Genomic DNA, 15761 nt, shown 5'->3' with positions numbered 1-15761 from the left:
CCCCAACCCTGCTAGTTATCTATACTTTGACCGTTTGGCTGTTCTCCCCAACCCTGCTAGTTATCTATACTTTGACCGTTTGTTCTCCCCAACCCTGCTAGTTATCTATACTTTGACCGTTTGTTCTCCCCAACCCTGCTAGTTATCTATACTTTGACCGTTTGTTCTCCCCAACCCTGCTAGTTATCTATACTTTGACCGTTTGTTCTCCCCAACCCTGCTAGTTATCTATACTTTGACCGTTTGTTCTCCCCAACCCTGCTAGTTATCTATACTTTGACCGTTTGTTCTCCCCAACCCTGCTAGTTATCTATACTTTGACCGTTTGTTCTCCCCAACCCTGCTAGTTATCTATACTTTGACCGTTTGTTCTCCCCAACCCTGCTAGTTATCTATACTTTGACCGTTTGTTCTCCCCAACCCTGCTAGTTATCTATACTTTGACCGTTTGTTCTCCCCAACCCTGCTAGTTATCTATACTTTGACCGTTTGTTCTCCCCAACCCTGCTAGTTATCTATACTTTGACTTCTTGTTCTCTGCAGCTTGAGGCACAGACTCACAAAGTCACCATAGAGCAGTCCCAGCCGGATCGCAGCAAGAAGCCATTCCTGCCAGTCAAGTGAGTGTCCCGTCCTCCATGTCACTATACACTGTACTGTAGACTGCCGTGTTCAACGTTGGGAGTGTAATCTGTCATTCATATCTGAACAATGACACAACTGTGATTCAAGAGGTATACGGTGCATAGCCAAAAAGGGGCGATTTGGATGGAATCTCTGGCCTAAATTTCTGAATAACATCTCGTCCCTCAGAGTGAGTCTACCAGGGGACAAGATCACTAGAGTTACTCTGGGAAGACTGCACTTCAGTGAGACCACTGCCAACAACATGAGGAAAAAGGGTAAACCCAACCCTGACCAGAGGTTTGTTTACTGCCGTGTCACTGCCGTGTCACTGCCGTGTTACTGCCGTGTCACTGCCGTGTCACTGCCGTGTTACTGCCGTGTTATTGCCGTGTTACTGCCGTGTCACTGCCGTGTTACTGCCGTGTTACTGCCGTGTTACTGCCGTGTTACTGCCGTGTTACTGCCGTGTCACTGCCGTGTCACTGCCGTGTCACTGCCGTGTTATTGCCGTGTTACTGCCGTGTTATTGCCGTGTTATTGCCGTGTTACTGCCGTGTTACTGCCGTGTTATTGCCGTGTTACTGCCGTGTTACTGCCGTGTTATTGCCGTGTTACTGCCGTTTTACTGCCGTGTTACTGCCGTTTTACTGCCGTGTTATTGCCGTGTTATTGCCGTGTTACTGCCGTGTTACTGCCGTGTTACTGCCGTGTTACTGCCGTGTTACTGCCGTGTCACTGCCGTGTCACTGCCGTGTCACTGCCGTGTCACTGCCGTGTTACTGCCGTGTTACTGCCGTGTTACTGCCGTGTTATTGCCGTGTTATTGCCGTGTTACTGCCGTGTTACTGCCGTGTTATTGCCGTGTTATTGCCGTTTTACTGCCGTGTTACTGCCGTGTTACTGCCGTGTTACTGCCGTTTACTGCCGTGTTACTGCCGTGTTACTGCCGTTTTACTGCCGTTTTACTGCCGTGTTACTGCCGTGTCACTGCCGTGTCACTGCCGTGTCACTGCCGTGTCACTGCCGTGTTACTGGCGTGTTACTGCCGTGTTACTGCCGTGTTACTGCCGTGTTACTGCCGTGTTATTGCTGTGTTATTTCTGTGTTATTGCCATTTGCCGTGTCACTGCCGTGTTACTGCCGTTTTACTGCCGTGTTATTGTCGTGTTATTGCCATTTGCCGTGTTACTGGCGTGTTACTGCCGTGTTACTGCCGTGTTACTGCTGTGTTATTGCCATTTGCCGTGTTACTGCCGTGTTATTGCCATTTGCCGTGTTACTGCCGTGTCACTGCCGTGTTACTGCCGTGTTACTGCCGTGTTATTGTCATTTGCCGTGTTACTGCCGTGTTACTGCCGTGTTATTGCTGTGTTATTGTCATTTGCCGTGTCACTGCTGTGTTACTGCCGTGTTACTGCCGTGTCACTGCCGTGTTACTGCCGTGTCACTGCCGTGTCATTGCAGTGTTGTTGCCGTGTGATTGCCGTGTTAATGCCGTGTTAATGCCGTGTTACTACCGTGTCACTGCCGTGTCACTGCCGTGTTACTGCCGTGTTACTGCCGTGTTACTGCCGTGTTGTTGCCGTGTCACTGCCGTGTCACTGCCGTGTCACTGCCGTGTTACTGCCGTGTTACTGCCGTGTCTTTGCCGTGTCATTGCCATGATACTAATATCGGCATTGAAAGCCGTTTCAACATGTCGTTCCATGTGTCCTTGTGTTATGACCAGGTACTTCCTGATGGTGGTGGGTCTGTATGCCACAGTGAGGGAAGAGAGTTACCTGCTGATAGCGTTCATGTCAGAGAGGATCGTAGTCAGGGTCAGTACTGAACCAGAAGTACTAAAGCAGGGATCATCAACTGTTGAGCAGATTATTTATTTATTTTCTCTCTGAAAACTTGGGGGGCCAAATGAGACCACCCCGGGGGCCAAATTTGGCACGGAGGACACCAGTTGGGGAACCCTGTACTAAAGTATTTAAAAGCATGAGACTCAAGCACTAAGTACTAAAGCATACTAAAGCATGAGACTCCTTGCTAAAATTAATATTAAATAAAGAATATATAAAAATTAAATCAAATGTAGTTCCTACCATGATTCCATTGGACAATTAGTTCTAGAATGCACCGTGTTCTGAATGGAACCAACCGTAACCAGAACTCTAAACTCTTCCGTGTTCTTCCACTACAGGCGTCGAACCCGGGCCAGTTTGAGAACGACAGTGAGGTGTTGTGGCAACGAGGACAGGCTCCGGACGCGGTGGTGTGCCAGGGGAGGGTGGGCATCAACACAGACACCCCGATGAAGCCCTGGTGGTCTGTGGCAACGCTAAGATCATGGGGCAGGTTATGCATCCCTCCGACAGCCGCGCAAAACACAACATACAAGAGGTAGGAAGCAACACATGCTCTTATATAATAGCTATCAAATGAATGGTTTTGGTGTGAAATAACAGGAAGGAACATAGAAAATGCCTTCACAGTGGCCCAGGGAATGATGTCTTACCTGACGGGACAATATTTCAACTGTGTAGGTGGATTCAACAGAACAGTTGAAGAGAATATCTCAGATGAGGATTGTGGAGTATGACTACAAGCCTGAGTTCGCCTCAGAGATGGGGATCGATCACATACATGAAACGGGCGTCCTAGCCCAGGAGGTGAAGGAGCTGCTGCCCACTGCTGTCAAAGTGGTGGGGGACATCACCTGCAGCGACGGAGAGAGGATACGCAACTTCCTCATGGTGGACAAAGTACGTGTCCGTCCGCGTGAGATTTAAGGCCTGATAACATATGATCAGTGTGATAATCAGCATGAGGATTGTCAAGAGATCTGAGTTATGGTCCCACTTTGGGGCGGCAGGTAGCCTAGTGGTTAGAGGCAGGGTAGCCTAGTGGTTAGAGGCAGGTAGCCTAGTGGTTAGAGGCAGGTAGCCTAGTGGTTAGAGGCAGGTAGCCTAGTGGTTAGAGGCAGGGTAGCCTAGTGGTTAGAGGCAGGGTAGCCTAGTGGTTAGAGGCAGGGTAGCCTAGTGGTTAGAGGCAGGGTAGCCTAGCGGTTAGAGGCAGGGTGCCTAGTTAGAGGCAGGGTAGCCTAGCGGTTAGAGGCAGGATAGACTGGTTAGAGATAGGGTAGCCTAGCGGTTAGAGATAGGGTAGCCTAGCGGTTAGAGATAGGTAGCCTAGCGGTTAGAGGCAGGGTGGCCTAGTGGTTAGAGGCAGGGTGGCCTAGTGGTTAGCAGGGTGGCCTAGTGGTTAGAGGCAGGGTGGCCTAGTGGTTAGAGGCAGGGTGGCCTAGTGGTTAGAGGCAGGGTAGCCTAGTGGTTAGAGGCAGGGTAGCCTAGTGGTTAGAGGCAGGGTAGCCTAGTGGTTAGAGGCAGGGTAGCCTAGCGGTTAGAGGCAGGGTAGCCTAGCGGTTAGAGGCAGGGTAGCCTAGCGGTTAGAGGCAGGATAGACTAGCGGTTAGAGATAGGGTAGCCTAGCGGTTAGAGATAGGGTAGCCTAGCGGTTAGAGGCAGGTAGCCTAGCGGTTAGAGATAGGGTAGCCTAGTGGTTAGAGGCAGGGTGGCCTAGTGGTTAGAGGCAGGGTGGCCTAGTGGTTAGAGGCAGGGTGGCCTAGTGGTTAGAGGCAGGGTGGCCTAGTGGTTAGAGGCAGGGTGGCCTAGTGGTTAGAGGCAGGGTAGCCTAGTGGTTAGAGGCAGGGTAGCCTAGTGGTTAGGTAGTGGTTAGAGGCAGGGTGGCCTAGTGGTTAGAGCAGTGGGCCAGTAACCGAAAGTTTGCTGGATCGAATCCCCGAGCTGACAAGGTAAGAATCTGTCTTTGTGCCCCTGAACAAGGCAGTTAACCCACTGTTCCCCGGTAGGCCGTCATTGTGAATAAGAATTTGTTCTTAACTGACTTGCCTAGTTAAATAAAGGTTCAATAAAAAATAAAAATAAAGTTTTACTTTGAAGAACAAAATACTGTACCATTTCTATGCTATTTGTCCCCCATAGGAGCAGATCTTCATGGAGAATGTAGGGGCTGTGAAGCAGCTGTGCAAGGTGACTGACAACCTGGAGAACAGGATTCAGGAGCTGGAGGGGTGGAACACAAGGTCAGCCAAGCTAAAGGACATGGGCAGCCCTGCTAACAGCAGAAACCCTGCTAACAGCAGCACTAAAGGGTAATGTCACAGTGCCACCAGGGGTGCTATTTCTCTATGGCCTATTGCCTACAAGTTCTCTTTCAGTTTTCAAAATATTTTGGAGACATTGAGAGATTTTCACCCAACATAAAAACATTTCTTTAAGTACATTCAGTCACGGCCGGTTGTGATACAGCCTGGTGTGTATGAGACGGTGGGGCTGTACTGAGGATGGTTGACCTGTGGATGTGTTGTGTGTCTGTCTTTATGACCAGGGTCACTCTCATGGGGACCATCAACACTTTCTCAGCTCAACCATAACAGCCTTCTGCATTGTGCCTCCTGTACTGTCAAATATCTCCACTTTATTGTAGCTTAGGAATCTCGCCTTTTGGAGGGACTGAGTTTATACTTGTAATGGACTGGCTGACTGAATGCTCAACGTTCTTTGGTTTCTAATACATTTTCAACTGTCATTATTTAACGTGTTTCAACTGTCATTATTTAACGTGTTGTTTCAACTGTCATTATTTAACGTGTTTTAACTGTCATTATTTAACTTGTTTCAACTGTCATTATTTAACGTGTTGTGTTTCAACTGTCATTATTTAACGTGTTGTGTTTCAACTGTCATTATTTAACGTGTTGTGTTTCAACTGTCATTATTTAACGTGTTTCAACTGTCATTATTTAACGTGTTTCAAGTGTCATTATTTAACGTGTTTCAACTGTCATTATTTAAAGTGTTTCAACTGTCATTATCTTACGTGTTTCAACTGTCATTATTTTACGTGTTTCAACTGTCATTATTTTACGTGTTTCAACTGTCATTATTTAACGTGCTGTGTTTCAACTGTCATTATTTAACGTGTTTCAACTGTCATTATTTAACGTGTTTCAACTGTCATTATTTAACGTGTTGTTTCAACTGTCATTATTTAACGTGTTTCAACTGTCATTATTTAAAGTGTTTCAACTGTCATTATCTTACGTGTTTCAACTGTCATTATTTTACGTGTTTCAACTGTCATTATTTTACGTGTTTCAACTGTCATTATTTTACGTGTTTCAACTGTCATTATTTTACGTGTTTCAACTGTCATTATTTAACGTGCTGTGTTTCAACTGTCATTATTTAACGTGTTTCAACTGTCATTATTTAACGTGTTGTTTCAACTGTCATTATTTAACGTGTTGTTTCAACTGTCATTATTTAAAGTGTTTCAACTGTCATTATTTAACGTGTTTCAACTGTCATTATTTAACGTGTTTCAACTGTCATTATTTAAAGTGTTTCAACTGTCATTATTTAACGTGTTTCAACTGTCATTATTTAACGTGTTTCAACTGTCATTATTTAACGTGTTTCAACTGTCATTATTTAACGTGTTTCAACTGTCATTATTTAACGTGTTTCAACTGTCATTATTTAACATGTTTCAACTGTCATTATTTAACATGTTTCAACTGTCATTATTTAACATGTTTCAACTGTCATTATTTAACATGTTTCAACTGTCATTATTTAACGTGCTGTGTTTCAACTGTCATTATTTAACGTGCTGTGTTTCAACTGTCATTATTTAACGTGTTGTTTCAACTGTCATTATTTAACGTGCTTCAACTGTCATTATTTAACGTGCTGTGTTTCAACTGTCATTATTTAACGTGTTGTTTCAACTGTCATTATTTAACGTGTTTCAACTGTCATTATTTAACGTGTTGTTTCAACTGTCATTATTTAACGTGCTTCAACTGTCATTATTTAACGTGTTTCAACTGTCATTATTTAACATGTTTCAACTGTCATTATTTAACGTGTTTCAACTGTCATTATTTAACGTGCTGTGTTTCAACTGTCATTATTTAACGTGTTGTTTCAACTGTCATTATTTAACGTGTTGTTTATTCAACTGTCATTATTTAACGTGTTTCAACTGTCATTATTTAACGTGCTTCAACTGTCATTATTTAACGTGCTTCAACTGTCATTATTTAACGTGTTTCAACTGTCATTATTTAACGTGTTTCAACTGTCATTATTTAACGTGTTGTTTCAACTGTCATTATTTAACGTGTTTCAACTGTCATTATTTAACGTGTTGTGTTTCAACTGTCATTATTTAACGTGTTGTGTTTCAACTGTCATTATTTAACGTGTTGTGTTTAAACTGTCATTATTTAACGTGTTTCAACTGTCATTATTTAACGTGTTTCAACTGTCATTATTTAACGCGTTTCAACTGTCATTATTTAACGTGTTTCAACTGTCATTATTTAAAGTGTTTCAACTGTCATTATTTAACGTGTTTCAACTGTCATTATTTAAAGTGTTTCAACTGTCATTATCTTACGTGTTTCAACTGTCATTATTTTACGTGTTTCAACTGTCATTATTTTACGTGTTTCAACTGTCATTATTTTACGTGTTTCAACTGTCATTATTTAACGTGTTTCAACTGTCATTATTTAACGTGTTTCAACTGTCATTATTTAACGTGTTGTTTCAACTGTCATTATTTAACGTGTTGTTTCAACTGTCATTATTTAACGTGTTTCAACTGTCATTATTTAACGTGTTTCAACTGTCATTATTTAACGTGCTGTGTTGATAATATATGTGTTGTGTCACACAGGAAAATAAACAGACACAGCAGTGTTCCACCACCACAGAAGCCAACACCTCTCAAATCTGTCAAGGTGAGGTAGAACTGCAGAAAGACTGTAGACTTGTATAAGAACAGGTGTACAGCAAGTCTGAATCAAACTAAACTAAAACCATTAATATTCATATTTATTCTCTTGTAGGCAAAGTTCCACCGCTGCTTAAAACACAAGTTTGTTCAAGTCAGCGTGATCATTCTGGCAGCAACAATGGCTTTCTGGTAAGACTTCCTGTTACAACTGAGGAGCAGATGTTCATGTTACTTTCATATTGAAACAAAAGTATGACTGCTTTGTTAGAAAATACCTCTGGATATTGAAGCACTGCAATATACAGGTAACTGCCAAAGTAAAGGAAACATGAAGTGTCTTACGAGGGGCGTTGGGTCTCCACCAGCCAGAACAGCATCAATGCACCTTGACATCGATTCTACACGTGTCTGGATCCCTATTGGAGGGATGTGACACCATTATTCCACCAGACAATTCATCATTTGGTGTTTTGTTGACGGTGGTTTCAGGCGCTGCTTCAGAATCTACCATAATTGTTCAATTGGGTTGAGATCTGGTGACAGAGACGGCCATGGCATATGGTTTACTTTGTTTTCATGCTCATCAAACCATTCTGTGACCACTCGACCCCTGTGGATCTGGGCATTGTCATCATCATAGCATGGTAATATAAATAATAACCCTTAAGCATGGTAATATAAATAATAACCATTAAGCATGATTATATAATATAAATAATAACCCTTAAGCATGATAATATAAATAATAACCCTTAGACATGGTCATATAAATAATAACCCTTAAGCATGATAATATAAATAATAACCCTTAAGTGTGGTAACATAAATAATAACCCTTAAGCATGATAATATAAATAATAACCCTTAAGCATGATAATATAAATAATAACCCTTAAGCATGATAATATAAATAATAACCCTTAAGCATGATAATATAAATAATAACCCTTAAGCATGATAATATAAATAATAACCCTTAGACATGATAATATAAATAATAACCCTTAAGCATGATAATATAAATAATAACCCTTAAGCATGATAATATAAATAATAACCCTTAAGCATGATAATATAAATATGATAATATAATATAAATAATAACCCTTAAGTATGGTAATATAATATAAATAATAACCCTTAAGCATGGTAATATAATATAAATAATAACCCTTAGACATGATAATATAATATAAATAATAACCCTTAAGCATGGTAATATAATATAAATAATAACCCTTAAGCATGGTAATATAATATAAATAATAACCCTTAAGCATGATAATATAAATAATAACCCTTAAGCATGATAATATAATATAAATAATAACCCTTAAGCATGATAATATAATATAAATAATAACCCTTAAGCATGATAATATAATATAAATAATAACCCTTAGACATGATAATATAAATAATAATAACCATTAAGCATGATAATATAATATAAATAATAACCCTTAGACATGGTAATATAAATAATAACCCTTAGACATGATAATATAAATAATAACCCTTAAGCATGATAATATAAATAATAACCCTTAAGCATGATAATATAAATAATAACCCTTAGACATGATAATATAAATAATAACCCTTAGACATGGTAATATAAATAATAACCCTTAGACATGATAATATAAATAATAACCCTTAAGCATGGTAATATAAATAATAACCCTTAAGCATGATAATATAAACAATAACCCTTAAGCATGATAATATAAATAATAACCCTTAAGCATGATAATATAAATAATAACCCTTAAGCATGATAATATAATATAAATAATAACCCTTAAGCATGATAATATAATATAAATAATAACCCTTAAGCATGATAATATAAATAATAACCCTTAAGCATGATAATATAATATAAATAATAACCCTTAAGCATGATAATATAAATAATAACCCTTAAGCATGATAATATAAATAATAACCCTTAAGCATGATAATATAAATAATAACCCTTAAGCATGATAATATAAATAATAACCCTTAAGCATGATAATATAAATAATAACCCTTAAGCATGATAATATAAATAATAACCCTTAAGCATGATAATATAAATAATAACCCTTAAGCATGATAATATAAATAATAACCCTTAAGCATGATAATATAAATAATAACCCTTAAGCATGATAATATAAATAATAACCCTTAAGCATGATAAAATAAATAATAACCCTTAAACATGATAATATAAATAATAACCCTTAAGCATGATAATATAATATAAATAATAACCCTTAAGCATGGTAATATAAATAATAACCATTAAGCATGATAATATAAATAATAACCCTTAAGCATGATAATATAATATAAATAATAACCCTTAGACATGGTAATATAAATAATAACCCTTAGACATGATAATATAAATAATAACCCTTAGACATGATAATATAAATAATAACCCTTAAGCATGATAATATAAATAATAAGCCTTAAGCATGATAATATAATATAAATAATAACCCTTAGACATGGTAATATAAATAATAACCCTTAGACATGATAATATAAATAATAACCCTTAGACATGGTAATATAAATAATAACCCTTAGACATGGTCATATAAATAATAACCCTTAGACATGATAATATAAATAATAACCATTAAGCATGATAATATAATATAAATAATAACCCTTAGACATGATAATATAAATAATAACCCTTAGACATGGTCATATAAATAATAACCCTTATTAAGCAGGCCAGGATGTTAATTGCTTAATTAACTCAGGAACCACACCTCTGTGGAAGCGACTGTTTTCAATATACTTTGTATCCCTCATTTACTCAAGTGTTTCCATTATTTTGGCAGTTACCTCTACCTGAATATAACATAATATTGAATGCATAAAGCTTTATCTATTCTGATAACTTTATTTATTTTTATTTTTTTATTTTTTTATTTGACCTTTATTTAACCAGGCAAGTCAGTTAAGAACATATTCATATTTTCAATGACGGCCTGGGAACAGTGGGTTAACTGCCTGTTCAGGGGCAGAACGACAGATTTGTACCTTGTCAGCTCGGGGGTTTGAACTCGCAACTGTATCAGAGAATGTGAGAAAAGGTTGACTATCAGATCAGATGGGGTGGGACATGACTGTATAAAAGCATTGGAGAGTTTAGAATATAGAAGTTTACTATTCCTTTTCATAAATCGACTCTAAGTTTTTGTTGTTGTTGATGTACCTGTATTGTAAGTCCCCTGGTCTGGGCCTGACAACGGTTTTTTTCTTCTTATGTAATGTTTATGAATGTGTTATGAAGGGTTATGACATCCCTATGTCTCTTCCACAGTTCTATTGCCATCACAGCTCTCTACATGCTGACTCTGAGAGACGACGCCGGCATGCTGCTTCCTGGAAACACGTAAGATACACCACTGATCTGGCGTCACCAACTACAGTTGCCGCCAGCCTTTATCTGCCAAGAATACGGTGCCAAGAATACTACTGAGACTCAAACTGTATCCTCTGTGCCAAATGCTATCCAGAATGGGAATGTGAAATTCATTTCAAAGGTCATATCATGTTTTTATTTATTTGCAGCAACGAGACTACTGTGCATCCTCTCTACACCACAACAGTCAGGACGACCTCAGGTAAACAACCTCTCTACACCACAACAGTCAGGACTACATCAGGTAAACAACCTCTCTACACCACAACAGTCAGGACTACCTCAGGTAAACAACCTCTCTACACCACAACAGTCAGGACTACCTTAGGTAAACAACCTCTCTACACCACAACAGTCAGTACTACCTCAGGTAAACAACCTCTCTACACCACAACAGTCAGTACTACCTTAGGTAAACAACCTCTCTACACCACAACAGTCAGTACTACCTCAGGTAAACAACCTCTCTACACCACAACAGTCAGGACTACCTTAGGTAAACAACCTCTCTACACCACAACAGTCAGTACTACCTCAGGTAAACAACCTCTCTACACCACAACAGTCAGGACTACCTTAGGTAAACAACCTCTCTACACCACAACAGTCAGGACTGCCTTAGGTAAACAACCTCTCTACACCACAACAGTCAGGACTACCTCAGGTAAACAACCTCTCTACACCACAACAGTCAGGACTACCTTAGGTAAACAACCTCTCTACACCACAACAGTCAGTACTACCTCAGGTAAACAACCTCTCTACACCACAACAGTCAGTACTACCTTAGGTAAACAACCTCTCTACACCACAACAGTCAGTACTACCTCAGGTAAACAACCTCTCTACACCACAACAGTCAGGACTACCTTAGGTAAACAACCTCTCTACACCACAACAGTCAGTACTACCTTAGGTAAACAACCTCTCTACACCACAACAGTCAGGACTACCTCGGGTAAACAACCTCTCTACACCACAACAGTCAGGACTGCCTTAGGTAAACAACCTCTCTACACCACAACAGTCAGGACTACCTCAGGTAAACAACCTCTCTACACCACAACAGTCAGGACTACCTTAGGTAAACAACCTCTCTACACCACAACAGTCAGGACTACCTTAGGTAAACAACCCATAAATGCTCTTTATATAGTTCTACTTTCATCACAGTAACGTTGTGATGTCTCATCGTAGTAACGTTGTGATGTCTCATCGTAGTAACGTTGTGATGTCTCATCACAGTAACGTTGTGGTGTCTCATCGTAGTAACGTTGTGGTGTCTCATTGTAGTAACGTTGTGGTGTCTCATCGTAGTAACGTTGTGATGTCTCATCGTGGTAACGTTGATGTCTCATCACAGTAACGTTGTGGTGTCTCATCACAGTAACGTTGTGGTGTCTCATCGTAGTAACGTTGTGGTGTCTCATCGTAGTAACGTTGTGATGTCTCATCGTAGTAACGTTGTGGTGTCTCATCGTAGTAACGTTGTGATGTCTCATCGTGGTAACGTTGTGGTGTCTCATCGTGGTAACGTTGTGGTGTCTCATCGTAGTAACGTTGTGGTGTCTCATCGTGGTAACGTTGTGGTGTCTCATCGTAGTAACGTTGTGGTGTCTCATCGTAGTAACGTTGTGGTGTCTCATCGTAGTAACGTTGTGGTGTCTCATCGTAGTAACGTTGTGGTGTCTCATCGTAGTAACGTTGTGGTGTCTCATCGTAGTAACGTTGTGGTGTCTCATCGTAGTAACGTTGTGGTGTCTCATCGTAGTAACGTTGTGGTGTCTCATCGTGGTAACGTTGTGATGTCTCATCGTGGTAACGTTGTGGTGTCTCATCGTAGTAACGTTGTGGTGTCTCATCGTAGTAACGTTGTGGTGTCTCATCGTAGTAACGTTGTGGTGTCTCATCGTAGTAACGTTGTGGTGTCTCATCGTAGTAACGTTGTGGTGTCTCATCGTAGTAACGTTGTGGTGTCTCATCGTGGTAACGTTGTGGTGTCCCATCACAGTAACGTTGTGGTGTCTCATCGTAGTAACGTTGTGATGTCTCATCGTAGTAACGTTGTGGTGTCTCATCGTAGTAACGTTGTGGTGTCTCATCGTAGTAACGTTGTGGTGTCTCATCGTAGTAACGTTGTGGTGTCTCATCGTAGTAACGTTGTGGTGTCTCATCACAGTAACGTTGTGGTGTCTCATCGTAGTAACGTTGTGATGTCTCATCGTAGTAACGTTGTGATGTCTCATCATAGTAACGTTGTGGTGTCTCATCGTAGTAACGTTGTGATGTCTCATCGTAGTAACGTTGTGATGTCTCATCGTGGTAACGTTGTGATGTCTCATCGTGGTAACGTTGTGGTGTCTCATCGTAGTAACGTTGTGGTGTCTCATCGTAGTAACGTTGTGGTGTCTCATCGTAGTAACGTTGTGGTGTCTCATCGTAGTAACGTTGTGGTGTCTCATCGTGGTAACGTTGTGATGTCTCATCGTGGTAACGTTGTGATGTCTCATCGTAGTAACGTTGTGGTGTCTCATCGTAGTAACGTTGTGGTGTCTCATCGTAGTAACGTTGTGATGTCTCATCGTGGTAACGTTGTGATGTCTCATCGTAGTAACGTTGTGGTGTCTCATCGTAGTAACGTTGTGGTGTCTCATCGTGGTAACGTTGTGATGTCTCATCGTGGTAACGTTGTGGTGTCTCATCGTAGTAACGTTGTGGTGTCTCATCGTAGTAACGTTGTGGTGTCTCATCGTAGTAACGTTGTGGTGTCTCATCACAGTAACGTTGTGGTGTCTCATCGTGGTAACGTTGTGATGTCTCATCGTGGTAACGTTGTGATGTCTCATCGTGGTAACGTTGTGATGTCTCATCGTGGTAACGTTGTGATGTCTCATTGTAGTAACGTTGTGGTGTCTCATTGTAGTAACGTTGTGATGTCTCATTGTAGTAACGTTGTGGTGTCTCATCGTGGTAACGTTGTGATGTCTCATCGTGGTAACGTTGTGATGTCTCATCGTAGTAACGTTGTGATGTCTCATCGTAGTAACGTTGTGGTGTCTCACCGTAGTAACGTTGTGGTGTCTCACCGTAGTAACGTTGTGGTGTCTCACCGTAGTAACGTTGTGATGTCTCATCGTGGTAACGTTGTGATGTCTCATCGTGGTAACGGTGTGGTGTCTCATCGTAGTAACGGTGTGGTGTCTCATCGTAGTAACGTTGTGGTGTCTCATCGTAGTGACGTTGTGATGTCTCATCGTAGTGACGTTGTGGTGTCTCATCGTGGTAACGTTGTGGTGTCTCATCGTAGTAACGTTGTGGTGTCTCATCGTAGTAACGTTGTGGTGTCTCATCGTAGTAACGTGATGTCTCATCGTAGTAACGTGATGTCTCATCGTAGTAACGTTGTGGTGTCTCATCGTGGTAACGTTGTGATGTCTCATCGTGGTAACGTTGTGGTGTCTCATCGTAGTAACGTTGTGGTGTCTCATCGTAGTAACGTTGTGGTGTCTCATCGTAGTAACGTTGTGGTGTCTCATCACAGTAACGTTGTGGTGTCTCATCGTGGTAACGTTGTGATGTCTCATCGTGGTAACGTTGTGATGTCTCATCGTGGTAACGTTGTGATGTCTCATTGTAGTAACGTTGTGGTGTCTCATCGTGGTAACGTTGTGATGTCTCATCGTAGTAACGTTGTGATGTCTCATTGTAGTAACGTTGTGGTGTCTCATCGTGGTAACGTTGTGATGTCTCATCGTGGTAACGTTGTGATGTCTCATCGTAGTAACGTTGTGATGTCTCATCGTAGTAACGTTGTGGTGTCTCATCGTAGTAACGTTGTGGTGTCTCATCGTAGTAACGTTGTGGTGTCTCACCGTAGTAACGTTGTGATGTCTCATCGTGGTAACGTTGTGATGTCTCATCGTGGTAACGGTGTGGTGTCTCATCGTAGTAACGGTGTGGTGTCTCATCGTAGTAACGTTGTGGTGTCTCATCGTAGTAACGTTGTGGTGTCCCATCACGGTAACGTTGTGGTGTCTCATCGTGGTAACGTTGTGATGTCTCATCGTGGTAACGTTGTGATGTCTCATCGTAGTAACGTTGTGGTGTCTCATCGTGGTAACGTTGTGGTGTCTCATCGTAGTAACGTTGTGGTGTCTCATTGTAGTAACGTTGTGGTGTCTCATCGTGGTAACGTTGTGATGTCTCATCGTGGTAACGTTGTGATGTCTCATCGTAGTAACGTTGTGGTGTCTCATTGTAGTAACGTTGTGGTGTCTCATCGTGGTAACGTTGTGATGTCTCATCGTGGTAACGTTGTGATGTCTCATCGTAGTAACGTTGTGGTGTCTCATCGTGGTAACGTTGTGATGTCTCATCGTGGTAACGTTGTGATGTCTCATCGTAGTAACGTTGTGGTGTCTCATCGTAGTAACGTTGTGGTGTCTCATCGTAGTAACGTTGTGGTGTCTCATCGTAGTAACGTTGTGGTGTCTCATCGTAGTAACGTTGTGGTGTCTCACCGTAGTAACGTTGTGGTGTCTCATTCAATTCTATTGTACAAAGAGGTGGTAAAAGTATTGCTGTCTGTCATGAGTAGTCCTTTATGTGGAAATTGACGTTTGTTTGTTTGTTTATTTATTAGTAAACCCAACAACCACCCCTGTCCCGTGGACCCCTGATGTGGACTTCTGTAGCCTGATCTACTGTGAAGAAGTGTTCTGCTGTCCCACTACAGCCTCCATGGATAATACCAGCACCATCTCTCCTGTCCTCCTCTCCTCCACTGTATCTCCCACTACCAGGCCCTCTCTAGCAGGTGAGCTGTCTACTCCCTGTATCTCCCACTACCTGGCCCTCTCTAGCAGGTGAGCTGTCT

At 41.0% G+C, this 15761-nt stretch overlaps 1 protein-coding gene and 1 long non-coding RNA gene across 3 annotated transcripts in view; one reads left to right on the top strand and one right to left on the bottom strand.

The window, feature by feature from the left end:
* Positions 1 to 15761, top strand: part of LOC127926385 (myelin regulatory factor-like protein) — a 36943-nt gene that overhangs the window by 18159 nt on the left and 3023 nt on the right. The window contains 12 exon segments of the mRNA XM_052511775.1: positions 544 to 620; positions 814 to 924; positions 2357 to 2447; positions 2819 to 2921; positions 2924 to 3018; positions 3162 to 3380; positions 4620 to 4789; positions 7387 to 7450; positions 7559 to 7635; positions 10784 to 10855; positions 11035 to 11087; positions 15528 to 15701. Coding sequence (XP_052367735.1) covers positions 544 to 620; positions 814 to 924; positions 2357 to 2447; positions 2819 to 2921; positions 2924 to 3018; positions 3162 to 3380; positions 4620 to 4789; positions 7387 to 7450; positions 7559 to 7635; positions 10784 to 10855; positions 11035 to 11087; positions 15528 to 15701 — 1306 coding nt within the window.
* On the bottom strand, positions 11345 to 12011 carry LOC127926383 (uncharacterized). Of its 2 annotated transcripts, XR_008124026.1 has the most exons (4): positions 11895 to 12011; positions 11671 to 11768; positions 11517 to 11628; positions 11345 to 11390 (listed from the first exon to the last, which is right to left on the bottom strand). It is a non-coding gene; the product is annotated as an uncharacterized LOC127926383 (long non-coding RNA). The 2 variants fall into 2 exon arrangements; XR_008124025.1 differs by lacking the exon at positions 11671 to 11768 and having other exon boundaries at positions 11517 to 11600.

This window comes from Oncorhynchus keta, unplaced genomic scaffold (assembly GCF_023373465.1).
Source record: "Oncorhynchus keta strain PuntledgeMale-10-30-2019 unplaced genomic scaffold, Oket_V2 Un_contig_7461_pilon_pilon, whole genome shotgun sequence".
Taxonomy (NCBI): domain Eukaryota; kingdom Metazoa; phylum Chordata; class Actinopteri; order Salmoniformes; family Salmonidae; genus Oncorhynchus; species Oncorhynchus keta.
This window is presented reverse-complemented; position numbering and strand designations above follow the sequence as displayed.